The 20,582-nt window shown below is 43.5% G+C and overlaps 1 protein-coding gene across 1 annotated transcript in view; it reads left to right on the forward strand.

The window, feature by feature from the left end:
• The window catches only part of TET2 (tet methylcytosine dioxygenase 2), a 71,363-nt gene that overhangs the window by 46,846 nt on the left and 3,935 nt on the right, over positions 1 to 20,582 (forward strand). Inside the window, exons 2-9 of the mRNA XM_054161550.1 lie at positions 1,873 to 5,239; positions 7,431 to 7,521; positions 11,061 to 11,154; positions 12,301 to 12,509; positions 13,836 to 13,986; positions 16,113 to 16,202; positions 18,632 to 18,769; positions 20,147 to 20,507. Of these exons, the coding sequence (XP_054017525.1) occupies positions 1,873 to 5,239; positions 7,431 to 7,521; positions 11,061 to 11,154; positions 12,301 to 12,509; positions 13,836 to 13,986; positions 16,113 to 16,202; positions 18,632 to 18,769; positions 20,147 to 20,507 (4,501 nt within the window). The remainder of the gene's footprint in view (positions 1 to 1,872; positions 5,240 to 7,430; positions 7,522 to 11,060; positions 11,155 to 12,300; positions 12,510 to 13,835; positions 13,987 to 16,112; positions 16,203 to 18,631; positions 18,770 to 20,146; positions 20,508 to 20,582) is intronic.

Raw genomic sequence — 20,582 nt, forward strand, 5'->3', positions numbered from 1 at the left:
CTTTTCATGCTGCTTTCTGTTAAGTGGGGAGTATCATCTCCCTGGGAAAGCTGCACAGGCTCATGTCTTGTGGTACTTCATTCAAAGCTAGGTTGGGAAATATACTGAAATATATCTAGAAGGGAAGAAGCCTATGTTAGCTTGTCAAGAGAATAAGCTAGATGGACAAACATTCTTTTCCATCTCCCTGTTCTTACCTTTCCCTTCAAAAACTCTTTTTCTTTTTTAAAGTACTGTTATTTGCAGAGAAAACTTCTCCACTACTGTCATACAAAACATAAGTTGAGTACAGAAAGAAAAGAAAAAACTTCAGGAGGTCAAAAGTAAATCTAAACCCAGGTTTGGGATAAGGAGGAGGTAGGCACAAGTCATCGTACAGATGCTTGTGAGTCAAGATGTATGTTTGAATTGCCCTGATACTGAAATCAGAGCTGCAAAGCAGAGAGGATTCTGCTGAATGGAATGAATAATACTACTTTTAAAAGCATTTTAGAATCATATCACCCCAAGCAAACAGACAAAAATATCGTGTAGGATAAATGCGTGAGATGAACAACCATGACAGGATAAATTTCTCACTACAGCATTCCTTCCCAAGTAGTGGCAATACCACCAGCTGCTTGTAGGACTTCTGTAGTTCAACCAGGGATAACCTGGTAAAGGAGAACCTTTCAGATTCCCCTTCATGCAAACCAAAAATAAAAGCTTCAGGACAAAGATATGCGTGATCCAAATTTTCCCTGTGCAATCTCACATCTGTAGGACCCTCTGTCAGTCTGTCCTCTGTCATTTGTGATTGCTTGAGAACCGTAAAGCCAACAAAGAATAAATTACAAGCAAAGTCAAACAAGGGCATTATCTATGTGAACTGGAACTGTGAATCCTAGGAAGATCCATGTGAACAGGATTAGCTTGTCATTGTATGGAATTTGTTCACTGCACATTGTCAGTACTTTTATCCAATGAAAAACTTCATTTTATAAGGAAAATATAAAGAGTGCATAAGAAAATAGGATTTTACTTGCAAAGAAAGAAGGAAAGGAAAAAACCAACCTAGCTCCACAGCCGAGAGGCTCAGTTCAAACCCCAAATGCATAGCTTAAGCCATGCTTGATCTCTATATGCAAAATTGAATGGATATTAATACCTGAAAAAATACCACATCAAACCTTTCCAAAATCTCTAGATTTGTTTCTCTTAACATTACCAAGATGTTGATGAACTGTAGGAGTTCCTAAGGACAGCAGTCAAACATGGCTTTGTCTCACATGTACTGTGCCACTTGCATGGTCTTTAGGAATGCCAGCTTAAAAAATCTTGTCAGACAGCTGAAGACAGAGAAAAGGAGGTTTTCCCTTCTAATTGGCAAGCTTGGAGGCAATAATCCTTCGAGTCACACAAAGGGGTTTGGCACACTTAATCAAGTAACAGGATTAGCACCAAGTCTGGGAACCATGGTTTCGGCATGACTTTCTGCCTTAGCAAGGAGACAAAGTGATGACAGAGTAGTCTGCAAATCATTCAAAAGCAGAGAATATTTTTTACACCATTAGGAGAAATGCTTTTTGGTAAAATAGCTGCTTATGTTTTAAATGGGGGGAAAGAGTCACTCCGTATTTTCACTCTCTGGAAGAAGAAATCTTCAAGAATTTCTTCTTGAAGGAAGGAAGAAAGAAAGAAAGGGAGACACAGGGCTGCAAAATGTGACAGGACAGTGAAATATCCCCCAGATGTGTTTGCTCCCCTCATGTTGTGCATGAAAGCTGGTCAGGACAATGGGTGCTTGAATGCTGCAGGAATTATCAGTAATTTGTGTCCATTTATGGATAGTGAACTTGACTTAGATCCTCTCCCGTTTCTTTTCTCTTTCAGATCCGTTCAGAGGGTAGCCTTGTGGATGGCCCCGGAGCAGGCCAGATGGAACAGGACAGAACCAACCATGTTGATGGCAATAGATTGAGTCCATTTCTAATACCACAACCTTCTCACGTTTGCCAAGCAGAGCCGTCTGCAGTGAAGCTACAGAATGGAAGTCCAGCAACAGAGAGGCCCGAAGTTGAAGTAAATGGAGACCACAAGCAGCTATTCATTAAAAGCAACTATGGAGTGCCCCACCTGAAGGGAAGCCCAAACAGCCGTGTTAGTCCCGACCTTTTACAAGAAAAGAAAGTGTACTCCAAATACCTGCAAAATGGTGGGATAAAACGCACCTTCAGTGAGCCCTCTCTGTATGGACTTCATGAGAGCAAGAAAGTGAAGCAAGAGGTAAATGGAGAAAAAGCTGAGCCAGAAGACAATAAAGAAAAACCAAGCATCTCCAATTGTTATAGTGAAAGGAAATCTGAGATTTTGACAGGACAAGAAAATGAAGCTTCAGATTTGATACAGTCTACAAGATACAACAGTGGTGGTTCAGAAAACCCTCATGATGTCCTGATTCAGGATGAACAGGAGCAGGAAAACATTCATTGCCACAATAGGGACATTGTCTTACTACTTAAGAACAAGGCAGTGCCAATGCCTAATGGTGCTACAGTTTCTGCCTCTTCCATGGAAAGCATGCATGGTGAACTCCTGGAGAAAACACTGTCTCAATATTATCCAGAACATGTTTCCATAGCAATGCAGAAGAACACATCTCATATCAATGCCATTACCAGTCAGGCTACTAATGAGTTGTCTTACAAGACAGCACATTCATCCCATACCTCAGGGCAGATCACTTCTCCACAGACCTCAAACTCTGAGCTGCCTCAAGTGCCAGCTGTAGTGGTTACTGAGGTCTACAACACAGAAGACTCCAGTAAACCACCTGTACTGCTAGGTAGCTGTTCACTTCAGAAACCAGAACTACAGCTACAGCAACATATTCCAAGCTATGATCCACACCAATTACCCATAGGAAATAGTACTGTTTGTGGAAACACAGGGCAGGTTCCCAACCATGACCTCTCTCTAAGTTCCAGCAGTAACCTGCGAGCTCAGAGCACCACTCTGGAAAGGTTTTCTGAGCAAGCAGAAAATAATGGTGCTTACTTTACACACAACTCAATGTTTCACAAAGATTCCTCCACTCCTCCTGCTCCGGACGTGAATACTGCACCATCTGTTGTGGTGCTAGAAGGACACAGTTCCTATGACAACAGATGTGATGAAACTCTTCCTGGGGAAATAAAGAACGAAGGACAGCAAGGACCACTGTCAGAAAGTCCCAGCCTCAGCCACCAACAACTGCACCCTCAGCAGAGACTTCCACAGCAGGCACAAACGTCACAAGAAGATGTCAATGAAAGCCCCCCACAAGCTGCTGTGGCCGCCTCAATTCAGCAGCTCCCAGAAGAAATTACACCGGTGCTAGAGCCTCCCCTCCAGAACCTGCAAGGGCGTGGAAGTGAGGGTGACTTAAAGCAACACTATCAGCACTTCCCAGGACACAGAGAACCTGAGATTCCTCCTGACAAAGAGAAGGACCAAGTGAAAGAGCCTGTGCAACAGGCTCAACATTATTCAAAGCCAGCCTGGATAGAACTGGTTCCCACCCAGTTTCGCCAGGGAGAGCCTCCCCAAAAGCCCAGCGAAGCATATTTACGATCAATTCTTCAGTTCCAGGCACACACAGCTGAAACAACCTATACAAAGCAGTATGCCGGAAGCCCTGATGCATTAAAGGGGCCTTCAGGACAGCCCCAGAGCCAGAAGATAATGCAACAGGAACAAATTCCTCCCCCGTACAAAAGCGAAAACTCACAGCCACAGCCGCGTCCCACAGCTGACCAGCAGCTGCCATTCCAGAAACACACCACGCAGCCACAGCTCACGAAGGTGGATTCTCTGCTCAAGTCCCAAGTCCAGCAGCAACATTTCCAGCAAAGACCAGAGCAGCCAGCCGAACAGCCTTTAGGGGCCCCACTGAAACAGCAGCACCTGAATCCCCCATCAAGGGAAAAAGAACCATTCTTGCATTCACACATTCTGCAACAGATGCTTCAAAAACAAGCACAGCAGGTGCAACTGCCTTGTGCTCCTCAGTTAACCCCAAACCAGCAACAGGCGCTGCAAATGAAAAGTAAAGACCTGCCCCAAACCATTTCCCACTCCCAAAGCAATGCTGAGCAGCTGCTAGACAGGACATCCTTCAATCAACTTAAAGCAGATGAATGTTTTCAACCTGGGAATAAGTACATGAAATCAGCTGCATTCCCACTGCATAACCCTCAGCTAAGCCTGGAGCAGGTACAGAGCATGAACAACAAAGCTCCCCTTTACACTCAGAAAGGAAACGCTAGTCTGCAGCATCCCTGCCCAAACAACATGCATTTGGTTCCTGAGAAGAAAGAAAACACCACAACTGCTGAATGCTTCGGAGCCAACAAAATGCAGGACTTGCAACATGTGCAGTATTTTCCCAATAACTTGACTGCAAAGCAAGATGTGAATCACTGTTTTCAAGAACAAGAGCAACAGACACAACAACCTTCAGTTATGCAGCTACCACCACTCCAGCAAACACAATGCTACGGTGGTAGCCTGAACCAAGATCTCCCAAGTCAACAAGCTACGCAGATTCCTCAGCGGTACTTACCACACAGCCAGCAAACTGTCCCACACTCCCAAGAGCAGCGAGGTTGTCATTCGCAGTCCCAAACCACTAAGGATTTTCAAAAGCATGCTGCTCTGAGGTGGCATCTTCTGCAAAAACAGGAGCAACAAGCATACCAGCAACCCAAACCCGAGACTGGTCCCGGTGCAGCACGCAAGCCTATCAAAATCGAGGCTGGCACAAAGTCTAACGTCTGCATGCGCCCGTCGGCTGGACAGCTGGAAAACAAAATGTGGAAAAAAACAATTAAACAAGAGAATCAGCACTTTGGCTGTGAGAACATGCAACAAAAGAGCATCATTGAGACAATGGAACAGCAGCTAAAACAAATACAGGTCAAATCACTGTTTGATCACAAGACTTTTACTCTCAAGTCACCCAAACATGTGAAGGTTGAAACAGCAGGCCCTATTACCATCCTATCCAGAAACACCAGTGCTGCAGACTTTGATACTCAGACCCCAATCTCAGATCAACAAGCAAACTCGTCTGCTGAGAAAACCCCAACCAAAAGAACAGCTGGAACTGTTCTCAATAATTTTTTAGACTCACCTTCCAAGTTATTGGATACTCCTGTAAAAAATTTATTGGACACACCTGCCAAAACCCAGTATGATTTCCCATCTTGCAGCTGTGTTGGTAAGTGCTGAGACATACTAAAAATTTCACAGGAAGGAAATGAGCCTTCCAGTTAGGATCAGGGGGTTAGCTGGATCCTTTTGTTGGAAGATTTTCTGGATTTGGCTGGTTGGTTGGTTTTGTTGTTTGGATCATTAATTAGTAAAGACTTAAAATTGTGATTTTATACACTTACCCAACCCTGCACGGGGGCCCTTTCTCAATATTTTATAAAGCAATTACCTAGTTGCTTTTTCAGTCAGAATGTTTATGGCCAGTAATGCATCCCCTCACATTCATTCTCCTTGAACAGCAGACATGTAATGACAACACACTGATAAAAAGTAGGTCATAACTTCATAATCTAATGTATTCATCAAGGTCAGATACAGTCCTGGGTCTAAAACCTGAGATCTTTACTCTGTTCTTTGCTTTAATAGTGAAATTGCTGAAGTTTCCCCAAGTAAAGCCTAAGCAAAGAAAGGACAACGGATTATTCCTTACTTGTTGCAAGAGTTTGTCCTCCTTTTCACACACTTGTCTCCTGCAAGAATAAAACAGATCAGCATTTTCCTAGAGAAGCTACTGAAGCAGCAGCAAAAAAGCAACAAGGGGGACCCTCGTTATTTCTTCATGCTATACACAAACTCCAAAAGAGAAGAATAGAGCCGAGGGAAGCAAAGCAGAGTGACACACATGGCCCATAGCCCCAGCTTCCATACAGCACTGACACTGCACATAGCCAGGTCTAAAAGGTGCTTTCGGGCTCCACTGGAAAAACTGCTTAGGCTGAGATAAAAGGTTCAGCACTAAAAATGGAAAAAATATATATCCTTGTTACAGTTTCACTTAGTGGGATTTCATACCAACTATAAAAGAGGAAAGTTGAACCAATACTCCTCCAAAACTGCAAAATGGATCTTTCTGCCTTTTCAAACACTTGGGACATGTCTCAGAGATGATGCGTGGGAACAAAAAGAGGAGGTAGTGGATTTCCAAAGCTCATAAAAAGAAAACTGGAAGCCAGTTCCTTGCTGTTCCTTGTTGTTTTATAATAAAGAACCTACACAATTTAGAGATGTTTTTTTCAAGCACAGAAGTTGGTTTTTTCTTCAGACTGTTTCTCCAATGTGGTTGGCACAAGTGTTTCTGGCAATCATGTCATTATTCTCACAGTTTTTTCAGCCAGTACTGAAACCACTAACTAAGCAAAAGGGCTTATTTTCCACTTGCATATTAATTCTTCAGTCTTAGCAGACCCTCTACAAAATAAAGCTTGCACAAAACTTAGTTCCCATGCTCTCTGAATTCCCCACTGCTGCAGCGTAATTGATAGGGCTTATTGCTCTCTCCTGCCAATACTTGTTCTTAGGAAGATTAAACTGAGCCATTCTCCCATTTACATGTTCAGGTTTACAGTGTGTCCTCAGCATGCTTCCCAAGGCTCTACATCACTTTGTCCAGCCCTTGGAGTTAGCATGGAATAAAGTTAGCCCTCAACCAAGTCTGTACAGCTCCACCACTTGTTCCTAAACCCAAGCAGAGCCTGGCCATTTCTTTCTCATTGCTGGAGCTTGCCTCCTGATAACTAAATATGTGGCACATGTTGTGAATGCTGACATGGTCCTACCTACACACAGAAAACTCAGGCCACACTCTTAGCATACAAGCATTTTGTCTAAGCCTTGTGCAGGATTTCTTTCAGCAAAGTTGCCTTTTTTATCATTTCACAGAGTCTTGCTGTGTGGGTGGCAGAAATTCTCCATGTAACCTTACTGGCCACTTTCTCAAGCTGTAGGTTGCTACCCTGTAACACGTCTGCTGAAAACCAAGTACTGTACAGCTCACTAACATCAGTATTTAAAACTGTTATTCTGTTTATCCTCCTTCCTAGACACTGGGAGAGGAGGAAGTGGGAGAAGGAGAAACAACTGTATGATGATAACAGGAAAATGCCTTTTGAATTTCAGTGTGGAGCCCAAGATGCGAAACAACTGTGCTAGCAAGAGGCACACAGCCTGTTTGCAGGATTAGCCACGTGCTTTGCATGCTTTGTACAAATTGCATGGGCTTTAGACATAAGTGGTTGAAAACTCTGACCCCAGACCTGTACAGCAGTGTTCCAACAAGCTAGATGTAAGCTTTGCAATGTGACTTTTTTGCATTACAGAATCAAGCTTCAAAGTAATAACCTTTGTTTTGTTTTAAACAGAGCAAATTATTGAAAAAGATGAAGGTCCTTTCTATACCCATCTAGGAGCCGGTCCTAATGTGGCAGCTATTAGAGAAATCATGGAAGAAAGGTAATTAGTGCAAAGGCACAGGGCAGATTAACATTTATCCTTTTGTGGATATCAGAATTTTTCCAGCTTTTGCACATAGAGAAATAAACAATTGCAAATCAAGTAATTACTTGTAGGCTTAGCTACTCCAGGGTTGCCAACACTACGCACTGTGCTATTCACCAGAGAGTCACAATATTTGACAGGGCTAATAGTCTGCTGGCTGGCACAGGCTGTGCACTTCGAGACAGATGCCAGCAAACCCAAGCAGGAACAAGTATTCACCAGCCTGCCAAGCAAGATGGTTGGCAGTGCCTGCAAAAGCAGGCATGGACCTGGTGTTCCCTCTGGGTAGGAGAATGCCAAGGTAGAAGGAAGATGAAGAGCAGAATACCAAACTCCAAAATTAGCTCTCCCCTGCCAAATTGCTAGCCCTGAAGAGCTAAATCTAACTTGGTCACATCCAGAGGAGCACTACAGAGTTGTTGGATAGGATTTCAGCCCAAGAACTGATGAGTAGTTTTGGGGAAAAAACATTTCTTTTCCTCAGATCACTGCACAAAACCAGCCTTATCTTAACTGTGGACAATCCCTGTATTGTGTTGCATCCCATGATACATTTATTACATCTAAGCCAACCAAACCAGGAATTTTGAGCAGCACAGAATGGATACATGATCTGTGCTGTTTAAAAATACATGTATGCACAAAAGCCACCAGTCTTTCAAAGGCTTTTCAATTAAGAACTCTCACAAAAGTAACTTCTGCACTGTGAGTTCTGCCTTACTTGTAGCTGTTTGCTTGCACAGACACTATTAGTCAGATTTTGAGAGGTGTCTGGGAATTCAGTTTCCCTCTGAACAAATAAGCAAACAAAACGCTCCCCAGTAAGTCAGAGAGAGATGGGGAAATCTGGGCTCCAGAACTGCAAAGAAGCTCCAATTAGCTGAACCAAAAGCTGTGCCTGAGCTAAGGAGCACTGTTTCTTGGCAAGGTCTGTTAGCTTGTGCTCATCTCTGCACAACCACTAAGGGGATATTAAACCCTTCAGATTGCCTCCAGGTCCTTTCTCTTTCTTAGCACCTTCTTCACTGTGACTCCTGTGCAGTGCTTGCCCCATGCTTGTTTTCAGCTTTGTGAGCAGCTTGAATGAACATAAGCTGCAAAAATCAGCTTCTTCCTGTGGAGGGGGAATGAACACTGACCCTCCTGAGAAGCTTCTCAAAAGTTATTTCCTGTGCTCTGGGACTAGTTAATTCTTCAGTAGTGACAAATAATAAGCAAAAGAGGAAAGTTATTCATGTCACGATGTCAATTATTAGAGATGAAACGTTTTTCATTACTTTGGAATGTAATTTTTCATCCTTAATATTGACCTCACCTTTTTCTTTTCTTTTCTTTTCTTTTTACCTTTATCTCTTTCTTTTTTCTGCATTTAATTTTATTTCATGTTGGCAGAAGGAAATCCTGAGAGATTATAGATAACAGGCATCTACTCAGCCAGGTTCAGCAGAGTATAGCAGCAGCTACTTGAACAATGGCTAGTTTTCAGCTGTTCATATGGTATGAACTGTGTGATTCTCTGACTGAAGAACTCCAGAACTTGTTCTCTTTAGATAATTCTGTGTCCCTAAGTTTAAAAAAAAACCCAAACATTTAACTGTAAAGATACTCTCAAGCCACATGTGTGTAGTTGGTGACACTAATCATAACTGAAGCACTCCTAAACTGGCTTCCCATGAATATGGATTGGCTTTTAAGGTATTAGCTTTGCCAAACCAACCTGGATTTGGATTTAGAGTTGCAGTTATTATTTTAGCTCTACCAGAACAAATTTCTTGCAGAAAACTACCACACATGGTGGTTACAGACATTTTACCTCTTCCTTCTCCCAATCCCTACTTCATGCTCAGTGAAGTTTTGCTTCAGTTTTAAAGCAAGTCAGCTTTGGCCTGAGTGCAAGCATCACAAACACCAGGCATAAATTCCTTTGTGACAGTTGAAAAGATTTGAGACAAAATCCATTTCATTTCTAATGTGTGATGTACAACTTATTTCTCTAGCAATATCCACACAGTTGTCCTGCAATCCAGATCAGCAAACTGATAAAAATGTTAAGATGTTAAAATATTTTTTAATATGGTTAAAGAAAAAAAAAAGTCACCTAAGGTCGAAGGCCAAGAAGGAAAAAGGGACCTAGCAGTTGCCTGCAGAGCATGTGTAGTACAACTTGATTTTATTTGTATAATTTCCTGTGACACTGAAATTCCACAAGGAGATGACAACTGAAAATAAGCATTTTTCATTTCCTTTACAGGACAGGAGTTTAAATACAAACATTTGCTCTTAAATAAGTCACTAAGGTCAAAAGGTCTCAAGGCTTCATGAAAAGGCTGCTCTATTAGTAACAGGCAAAGATCAAAGAGACTGTAATTTAGTCATCATACTTGATTATTTTTTAAAATACCAAGCAGCCCCCCCACTCCCACCCCCTGCAGAACTACACCAGAAAAAGGTAATGCCAGTGAGAGTGGCACAACTCAAGAAATGGGGATGAAAGTGCCATTTGCCCAGTTCCCAAAATGCAGCCAGGTCAACATGGGAGGTGGATCTGTAAGGTTGTAAACACTGAGATTCCTGAATGCCCAGACAGGTCTCAACCTGGTGCTCTGCAGGGCTCAGAAGTGGGCAACCCCAAACTGCAGCAGTCCAGGAAGGGGCCTGGCCAGAGAACATGCCTGGAAATGGCTTAATGGGTGTGGTGCTTTTAATTGAGGCTTCACTTAGCATTTGCTGCATATTTCTACCTGGTCCATCAGAGGACTTGGAAAGTGGATCCCATTTGGTCTGGGTGGCAGCACTGCTTGCATGTGGGGCTACATTCTGTCTTGATGGCATAATCAGCTTGATTAAATGCAAGCGCCAGGCTTGCCCACCTGGGGTGCAAAAAGACACAGAGAAACAGCATCATTTGAGGGCACTTTGCAATCCTCATTCAGTAGAGAAGTCAGGCAGAAGTAAAGAAGTAACGATTTATGAACAGATGATAAAGTAAAAGAACTAGATATGGTGCAAATTAATCATGACTTAACTGATACACACTGCAGCTAAGCCAGAAACAAGCACAGCAAATGAATAGATTGACTACTGTGTTCCAGCTGGTCCATGACAACTTAGTTGTATACAATTCAGAGCAATAACTTTAACGCAGAAAATAAAGAAAAATGTAGCATTCCTTCCCAAAATAGAGAGACTTCAAGTCTGCTTTTGAAAAAGTCATCTGTAACAAAATTCTCTATTGAAACAGTTACAATATTTGGGGATATTATGCCATATGGATAAGTTTTTACTCATCTGTGATGTATTCAAGATATTTGCCTGTCTGAACATTTCAGTGCACCACTGTAGTAAAACCAGCAAGATAAACCACACTGCACGCTGCTCCCTGTAGCTCACACTGTTTATTTTTTAAGACAAGACTGGCAAATGTGCCCCATCTTTTCAGTGTTCACACAGGACCAGTTGACTCTGCTTATTGTACATATTTTTCTTTGTTTAAGATTTGGTCAGAAGGGTAAAGCTATAAGGATTGAGAGAGTTGTCTACACTGGGAAAGAAGGCAAAAGTTCTCAAGGATGTCCAATTGCTAAATGGGTAAGTGATGAAGACAAATGTTAATACTAATCTAGTTGAGTATGTTGGCTCATGTAAGCACATAGCAGTGACACGTCCTTCTGTGAGCTGACACTGTGAAACTTAAAACAGCTCAGCAGCAGCAGCACCACAGGACACCTGTAGCCTGCTCCCATCTCTGTCTCCCGTGTTCCATTTTCTTGTTGCATGGAGAACAGCAAGAATAAAATCAGGCTTAAAGATATGAAAACTTGAGAAAGAAGGCATTCACTTAGATTTGAGATTCACACCAGCAGACATCCTCATTGCTGTTTAATTTTAGTTCACTGGTAAGTCCAATAAGTGCACTGCTGTGATCTTTCTAAAACGCGCACACAGTTCAGGAGAGGCATTTGGATACTCTCCCAACAAACACTGTTGTGCTCTGACACAAATTACCAAGTGGTTTGGGTAGGCTGGAGAAAGGCAGGATGAGTTAAAACTGATAGATGATTATAATCTGTATGTCAGACTGCACCTTTTTATTCCCAGCAATCCCCACAGTAGCACAGGCACTGAGCAGGGATAGTCTTTAATTTGAACATCTACTGCTTTCCTGTTATCACTGCAATGTTTGCATGTAGGAAGGGCAGATCACAAAACTTGAGTGGCTGATCACAAGTTTATCTGCTTATGTTGGGGAGGGAAAGGGAAACAGCTTCCATGCCCAGTTATTTAGTGCTTTCCTTAGCTGCCTGCCTTTCCCTGCATGGCTCCTGCCCTAGGTGCAGGTGTCCAGCTCTGTGAAGGGAGGCATCGTACTGCTCGCTTCCTTTTGCTCATTCATCAAACTGGGACACATGTACCACAGTACAGGTTCAGGATGAGATGCCTGCTGAATCAGAGCATGGGGAATACCTTTACAAGGCTGGTTTCCACCACCGTGGCTTTCCATGCCAACAATCAAGCCTGTCAGAGTCAGCTTCATTCAACAGAAAGGGTAGCCACGGCCCCTATCACTAAATGAGAAAAAATGGACCAAGCCACCAGAAACAAAGAGGAAGACGGAAGCAGAAGTAAGCTCCCAGCACATGCAGGAGTGTTGAGGTTTCCTGTTCTCTCATTCTTCACACTAAGAGCTGCATTGTTTGTGTGGGGGCTGTGGGGCGTGTGTTACTGTGCATGCAGGTAGTCCGCAGAAGCAGTCAGGAGGAAAAGCTGCTGTGCTTGGTGCGTGAGAGAGCAGGCCACACGTGTGAGACAGCCGTGATCGTCATCCTCATCCTGGTGTGGGAGGGAATCCCGACCAGCCTGGCCGACAGGCTGTACTCCGAGCTCACCGACACCCTGCGCAAGTACGGCACGCTCACCAACAGGCGCTGCGCCCTCAACGAAGAGTAAGTGTGTCTAAGGGAGTGCTCACCCAGCTTGCAACCCTACACTCAGGCCTGCTCATCCTATTCCCTGAAAGACACAGAACCTTTCCAACCATCTCAGGCAGCTTAAAAACCCACAAAAAAGCAAAGTAAATATTCTTGTAAATCAGGGAGAAGCAGCTGCCCGGAGCTGTGAAGCATCTCTGTGTATTCAACAGATGAGATCTCAGCAGGGCCCAGGACAGTAGATAACTCGATGCACTAAACGGTACTCTAAGCCTACAGGAGCTAGCCTGAATCTAAAGAAATTGCACTGTGTTGTTTTCCCATGTCTTTCTGATGGACCCAAAGTAACATAGCTATCACTGGATGTTACTTTGGCTTCATGGATAGAGTCATATAGAATCATAGAATCAGTAAGGTTGGAAAAGACCTCAGAGATCATCAAGTCCAACCTACTACCTACCACCTCATGACTAACTAAACCATGGTTCCAAGTGCCATGTCCAATCCTTTTTTGAGCACTTCCAGGAATGGTGACTCCACCACCTCCCTGGGCAGCACATTCCAAAGGCTTCTTTCTGGGAAGAACTTTCTCCTCACCTCGAGCCTAAACTTCACCCTGGTGCAGCTTGAGACTGTGTCCTCTTGTTCAGGTGCTGGTTGCCTGGGAGAAGAGACCAACCCCTTCCTGTCTACCACCTCCTTTCAGGTAGTTGTGGAGAGCAATAAGGTCTCCCCTGAGCCTCCTCTTCTCCAGGCTAAACAATCCCAGCTCCCTCAGCCTCTCCTCATAGGGCTTGTGCTCAATACCTCTCACCAGCCTTGCTGGCCTTCTCTGGACATGTTCAAGTGTCTCAATGTCCTTCTTAAATTGAGGGGCCCAGAAGTGGACACAGTGGCATCCAGGCATGCACCCTGAATGGTGTCTGGGAGGCAGGAGGGAGAGAGAGAGAGAGACAGAGAGACTGGACACCACGGATAGCTCACTTAGGCAGGAGTTATGCTTAGCCCCTGTTAGAGGGCTCCCACGCTCTTGCAGATCCATGCCGCTTTCTGGTACCAAAACTGTCACCACCTAACAAGGCACTGCACAAACATACCCTCTCTCAAGGCAAAGCCAGGCTTCTCACAGAAGTGTAGAAACCCCACAGTCCTTGCTTTACAACCATGAAGTTTCTCACTGATAAATTCCTCTGTGATAACACATATGCCTCCCTGGTCCATTGCTTTGTTATGCACTGAGGGAAGATGATCCCAGAGCATGGGCAGAGTGCCAGTGCCCACTGTGGGAGCACCCGAGAGTGACCTGCCTGTTGCTAACTGCCATATCCTCTTATGTTCTAGACGGACTTGTGCATGTCAAGGGCTGGACCCTGAAACTTGTGGTGCTTCATTTTCCTTTGGGTGCTCCTGGAGCATGTACTACAATGGTTGTAAGTTTGCCCGAAGCAAGATTCCAAGAAAATTTAAGCTGATGGGAGATGACCCAAAAGAGGTTGGTGTCCATTTCTGAAATGAGCTTCATTTGCGAGGAAATGTTTTCTGTCACTGCAAACACAGACGTGGTATGAGAGAGCAGGGGGCAGAGCCCTGCCAGAATGGCATACAGGCAGGGTAATTAAATAACTGCCAGTCAGAACTGATTGATTCCAGTCACTGAGCCAGCTGAATTGACTGTCCAAATTCTGACAGCTGGTAAAAGCCCTGAGACTTGAAACTATGTTTGCAGGCTTTCACAATTAGAGGGGAGGGCATGGCCTGAATAATTGTGGCTGTATTAGGCCTACAACTGGGCACTCCCCAGTGGGTTAGTGGAAAGTTTACCAGCTGAAGGCACATAACATTGCAATTGGGAACCAGAGCAGACTGCATAGGGACAAACTCTTGAGATGACAATAGGAAGAAGAGGGTTGGAAGATTCATTCTACATGCAGTCCTGCCTCACTGAATGTTTCAAGACTGGGCTCTATGTTTCAGCAGACTGGCAACTATTTCAAACCAGTCAGAGTAATAAAACATTGACCTTAGCCTGGGCCTAAGATCACTTTTGATGTTATGACTGTAGCAACTCCTGGACAGCTCAAGCTAGTCATGTGTCTGGGAGGCTCCAGCAGCCCAGTCTGGTTTTGGCAAGTATATACAAGTTTAGTCCCTTACTTGTGTACTGATGCATAGCTCCACAGCTTTCACTGTACTCTGGTATCTTACACAATTCAAGCATTTCTCTTACTTGTTCTGAGTGCCAGGTACTCCTGCACCCTGTGGTCTGTGCTGAGAGCACTGCAATATTTAAAATATCACAATTAACAGTTTTTCTTCCCCGCTGCTTTTGTATAACCCCAACAGTTAGGGAATAGCTCCCCTTCAATCATGCTGTGGCACAAAGCCTTCTTTATCATAGCCTGCAGTCCCGAACTCCCTACATTTTCTAAGCTGGATACCTGGCCAGAGCCTGCCGGGGCACTATTCCAACTTGCATTCTTGGATACACCTCCCATGGAAGCCAGAGCTGGGCAGGGAAGATAGTTTTACCCTCCAGTCTTGTTCCCACACAAAATTGGGGCAGCCAAAGCACACATCCAGACCAGTGGCTGAATCCCATAGCACAGACACAGTTTATAAACAACACCAATAAGGTCCTCACCAATAAAAGCTACAAGTAAGACTATGGGCCATATAAAAGCTCCACATTCTGGCAACAGCCACAAAGTCCCAGCAAGGTATTTTGGGCAATTTCATAATGTCATTGTGGAGTCCTAAACTAGGATGTCATCCCATAATAGGAGATAAAAACTTCTAATGCACCAAACACTTCTCTCTCAAACCCGTAAGGTTTTCTCAGGTCTTTAAAGCAAACAAGCTCCTAAAGACAAGTAAACCACTCTAGTATGCCACTTGAAATTAAAAACCAAAAGCTAAGGGCCTCATGTAAGTGAGGTTTTGAATTTGGGATTCTCATCATGAGAGGATGAGGGACAACTTGGTGTATGTTATTGGAGTCCTCAGTTTTTAAACAGCCCCTCTTTTTGAGAGCATGTACCTGTCCTTACAGCAGAAAAGAACTGTGCTCGTTCTTGCTTCCATATCACCAGCCACTAGGCATGTTCACAGTTCTTCATTGCTTAAGAACTGAGAGCTTTTTGAAGTCTGAAGTATTTAAAAAACTTTAAATTGCTGCATGGAAAGGGAGCTCAGTGTGTTAAAGTGCTGTCACTGCAATGTGTAAAACCTAATTAGCTGGATTTACTTGATGGATCGTTCTGATAATATTGCTCTCAAGCTTTCTAAAGATGATTATTTTCCCCCAAACTCCAAGAGGGAAAATAATAAAGATCATCACACTTAGATCTAAAACATATCCTTGTTAGACAATGGCATTTTTCTTGGTATAATCCAAATTAAGATTACAGTATGTGATGTCCTCTTGCAAGTGTCCTCTTATGCTACTTAACTACTTGATTACTTTAAAGGCTGTGAAACATTAAAATTGAAAGGAGATTCCCAACAGAATGATGACAGTTTAAGGCTTTACACAACTATCAGTGTGTAAAGGCCCCAACTTCTTAAATCCCATAAGTACAGTATGGAAATGTCATTGAACTCTATTTCACCTCCTAACAGGAAGAAAAACTAGAATCCCATTTGCAGAATCTGTCAACCCTGATGGCACCTACCTACAAGAAGCTTGCACCTGATGCATATAACAACCAGGTATGCTTGGTTAAAAACTAACTGGAACAGTCATGCAAATAACCCAATTTTTACCACACATCCCAAAATGTCAGCCTTGTGCAAGCCATTAGGTACATTTTGGGCCAGCATTCCTTTGACACCAGCATAAAGATAAATGGAAATAACAATTCCACTTAAAATGTGAAACTAGCAGAATTGGGCCCACTAAGAACTAATAATTTTTCTTTCATCATAATAGTAAAGTTACTTCACAAGAGGAGAGCTCTTCATCTGTACAACACAAAGTTCTGGATTTAGCATATGTCACCAGCCAAACTAGCAAAGCAGCCATGAAGATGGTGTGAGATGGGCAGTGCCAGAATGCAGGGTGTCGTCATACTGCACTTGAATCCTGAAGCCACAGTTTCAGTTCTACTCTCTCCAGTGGCTGTTACAATCATGCTTTAAAGGAAAGGCTCATATTTGAAGACACTCAGCCCTGCAGATGCTCAGAAATGCCTGCACTAGCCTTCTTGCATGAGAGGACCATGCACACGTTTTCTGTGAAGCAACTCACTCCAAGCTTTTATGAGGTTCCCAGGGTGGCTGTCTCTCATCTGCATTCTTTTACTAATATCCTTCAGTTATTTGCATCAAAGTCTGACAACAAACCCCCTGCACACACAGGACCGTTTGCCTTTGTTATTGTTGCTCGGGTTCACTGCCACTGCAAACAGTCACAGAACTTAATCTCCAAACTGCCAGCATTTCTGCAAACTATGATATCATCTTTCTTGCTTGTTGCCAGCATTATGCTGTAGTAACCAACACAAGGCAGAACTGTAACAGAAACAGTAAACTAACAACAAAATGCCCATTTTTATTTGCCATAAAACTCGCTCCTTTACTGCACGTTTGTTAGCACCTAGACAGGGTAAGCAGATTCAGTACAGACTTCAGCCCTTTCACTTACCTGATCAGATGATCTTTGGACACTCATGGAGGAAACTGTGGCTGTGTGCCCACTAGCAATGGTTATCAGTCCAGATACCTGAGAGATGTTCTGCAAGAGAAGAAAGGAAGAGGAAGAAGAGAAAAACAATGGGGTGATCAACAATAAAATGGTTCTTTGCATGGGCTGCTTTTCTTTTCTCACAAAGACGCACAGAAGGACTTTTCTCCATATAAGCTGTGGCCCTGCCTGACACACGTTAAAAACAAACGCTTTTACACGTTTCAGTGTTCAGCTTGTGTACTAAGGTGTGCGTATGGCTTGGTCTATTTCAGGAGTGTCACACAGACCTTGTGTTTGTGGGGAAATTCTGACCAAGTTGCTGTCAGTGCTTTTAAAGAGATGACTGGGGCCTAATTTGTATGGTATTGTAAAAAGTTCTAAACCAAGAAGCCCTAAAATCAGCCCCCCTCTGAATTCTGAATAGAAATTCTGAATTCCCAGGTTTATTCTCATCCAAGCCTAGATTGCTACAGGATTAACATTTAGAATTAGCAAGGGTCTGTTTCTCCAAGCAGACCCAATAGAACATTTCAGAAAGCAGTTGCACCGGGACACTTCCATCAGGCAGTCACAGCCTGGCTAACGCTTCAGACCACGCTTGTTTCATTCCTAAGCAGTTTACATGTTCTGAGTTTTGTTCTGCTTTTATTTTCAGACTTCAGGGAGGTAAACGCTCCAAATTAGTCAAACAAAGGTCTGTGAGCAAAGTAGACATCTTGGATTTTTTTTGCACTCACTTGAAAGGTTCAGGAATTTCAGCAAAGCATTTTGCAAGCATGGTTTCATTTTTAATTTCCTAAATAAAATATGAAACCACTGCTTGTCTAAAGCTTGATCTTCCACTACAAAACGATTTCTTTTTCTGTCAGGTTTATTGTTACATTATCAACTCCTTGTTAAGCTCTTCAATAATGAGTGCAGGAATAGAAAGCGGTGCCTTGGCTGAATTATCTTCTTTGGTTGGGGGTTTGAGTTGTACTTAAGCTAATGAAGTACAAGTTTAGGGTGCCAAAATATTACAAACCAAAAAGCAAATTATTATTCTTCATGAAGTCATTCTGAAGTCAGGTTTCTAAAGCCATTTTCCCTTAACAGGCTGGTATATTTCCACCTGACATAAATGTACCACTCTTACAGTGCCAGGTGTGCTGCATTTGTTCTGTAAAAACACCAACCACTGGCAGAGAATCAAAGGTAATATGCAAGAAAATATTATTGGCCAATTTCGCAATCCCATCAGAGACAGCAAGTAACAGGAACAAAGCAGCACGGAGCAAACTATGGATACAAAATTGCCATCGAGTGGCTTGCATCTATTTGCTTTCAAGACCTGGATGTTGCCACCTCCAAGATGTTAGGACGCTTGCATGCTGTCACAGCAGAGCATGCAGTGCCAGTTCCACAGACTGGAGCATCCAGCTGGGTTGCAGTGACAGCTGTCATCTCTTTGCAGATCGAGTATGAACACAGAGCCCCCGAGTGCCGCCTGGGCTTGAAGGAAGGTCGCCCATTCTCAGGGGTCACTGCCTGCTTGGACTTCTGCGCGCACGCTCACAGAGACCTGCACAACATGCAGAACGGGAGCACGCTGGTAAGGCCCTGCTGCATGCAGCCCCCTGACTCCAGCGCTCATTTCATACATTTAATTCATCATAGTCTGTTTAAATTTACCCTTGCATAACACAGACTGATAAAATAAAAAGATTAAGCAGTAATTGGGCTAACTTATTACCTCCTACACAATTTTTCATTCATGTGAATGAGATTTATGGTGTGTTAAAAAAAGTTCAGTATAGAGCTGGTAAAAAGCAGCCGTGGAGACAATGGGAAAAAGGTCCCAGCAGGGCTGAAATGCCTGTGTCAGTGTTTCTGGAACAAACCATGCCTCTTGAAACACTTTTTTTTCCCCCCCAAATGTAAACAATTAGCTTCTTTCCAGAAGCTGTGGATTTGATTCCAGCTTGTGATGAGCAGAAAATCTGCAAGCCTTGCCACCCTTTGTATTGTGCACACACCTCTTACTTCCCTCAGTTCTGATCTCTAGTGTACAGCAAAGTTACACACAGCAGAAAAGCAAGCTGGTTTTCAATATGCTTGGGTGACTTCTGTTCCTTGGCTACTTTCTCTGTGACAGTGCAGTTGCAGTAAACACAAGAAAGAATAATCTTCAGTTTTGAATAATCATCCTGGTTGTAACTTGAAGCAACTATCTAGATCCACAGTGCAGCTCTTACTACAATCAAAGAAAGTATCTTTTTTAAGATCAACTAAATTTGTCTTGCTTCCAGGGTTTGACTTAATTGACAACCACCACCAACATACTATACACTCCCAGTTGAGCTTTCTTCCTGAAACTGGCTGCTGCTATGATTTTGCTGCAGAATGTCTGTCTCAGCATCTTTTTCCACTGAGCTCCTCCCAATCCCTGTTGTAGTGGAGCTAATGCAGTGAGCATGCTTCATGACATGACAGTAACTTCCTTAAATCTTAGGTGACTTGCTCCTTAAGGTGCTGGAAGCTGCCATTTCAAAGGGTGTGAACTGTAATGGCAGTATGTCCCGTGGCACAGTTGTGTCTAACAGGTAGCTAACTGATGTGTCATAGCCAAAATGCCTTCTGGTGATAGAGTCCCATGTTCCAGTGGTTTATCTCTCTGGCCAGAGTACAATGGAACACACAGGTTATTTCATGTTAGGGGAATCCCTAACTGTGCTGTTTATTTCAGCACAAGAAAATGATATGTGAACTTTCTGTTTCTATTAACACTGTCCAACAGAGGAATGGAAGGCATTGAATTGCAGGCTTATTGTGATATGCATGAGCTGCACAGAAACTTACAGTCTACAGATAGCTTGCCAGATGCCAACGCCGACTGCAGCAGGGCAAGGTGCAGTGCACAGGCTACTGCTTCAGGTCTCTTCTTCTCAGACAGGTTTGAGAGAGATACTCTAATGTGCCTTTCTAACAGGTTTGCACACTAACTAGAGAAGACAATCGTGAAATTGGCCAAACACCTGAAGATGAGCAGCTCCACGTGCTCCCGTTGTACAAAGTCTCTGATGTGGATGAGTTTGGAAGCACCGAGGGCCAGGAGGAGAAGAAGAGGAATGGCAGCATCCAGGTCCTTACCTCCTTTCGCCGAAAAGTAAGGATGTTAGCAGAGCCCGTTAAGACCTGTCGGCAAAGGAAGCTAGAAGCAAAGAAAGCAGCTGCGGAAAAGCTTTCCTCCTTGGAGAATGGCTCTAGCAAAGCTGAAAGAGACAAGTCTGCTGCAGCACGCAACAAGCAAGGCAACTCTGAGGCAGCAGGTCATGCCAAACAGCTAGCAGGTAAACACATAAATCTGAACGGGATCTTTATCAGCAGTGGTAAGCTTCCTAGAAATCAGGGCCATTTATAACGAG

The sequence above is a fragment of the Dryobates pubescens genome, chromosome 1 (assembly GCF_014839835.1).
Source record: "Dryobates pubescens isolate bDryPub1 chromosome 1, bDryPub1.pri, whole genome shotgun sequence".
Classification (NCBI taxonomy): Eukaryota; Metazoa; Chordata; class Aves; order Piciformes; family Picidae; genus Dryobates; species Dryobates pubescens.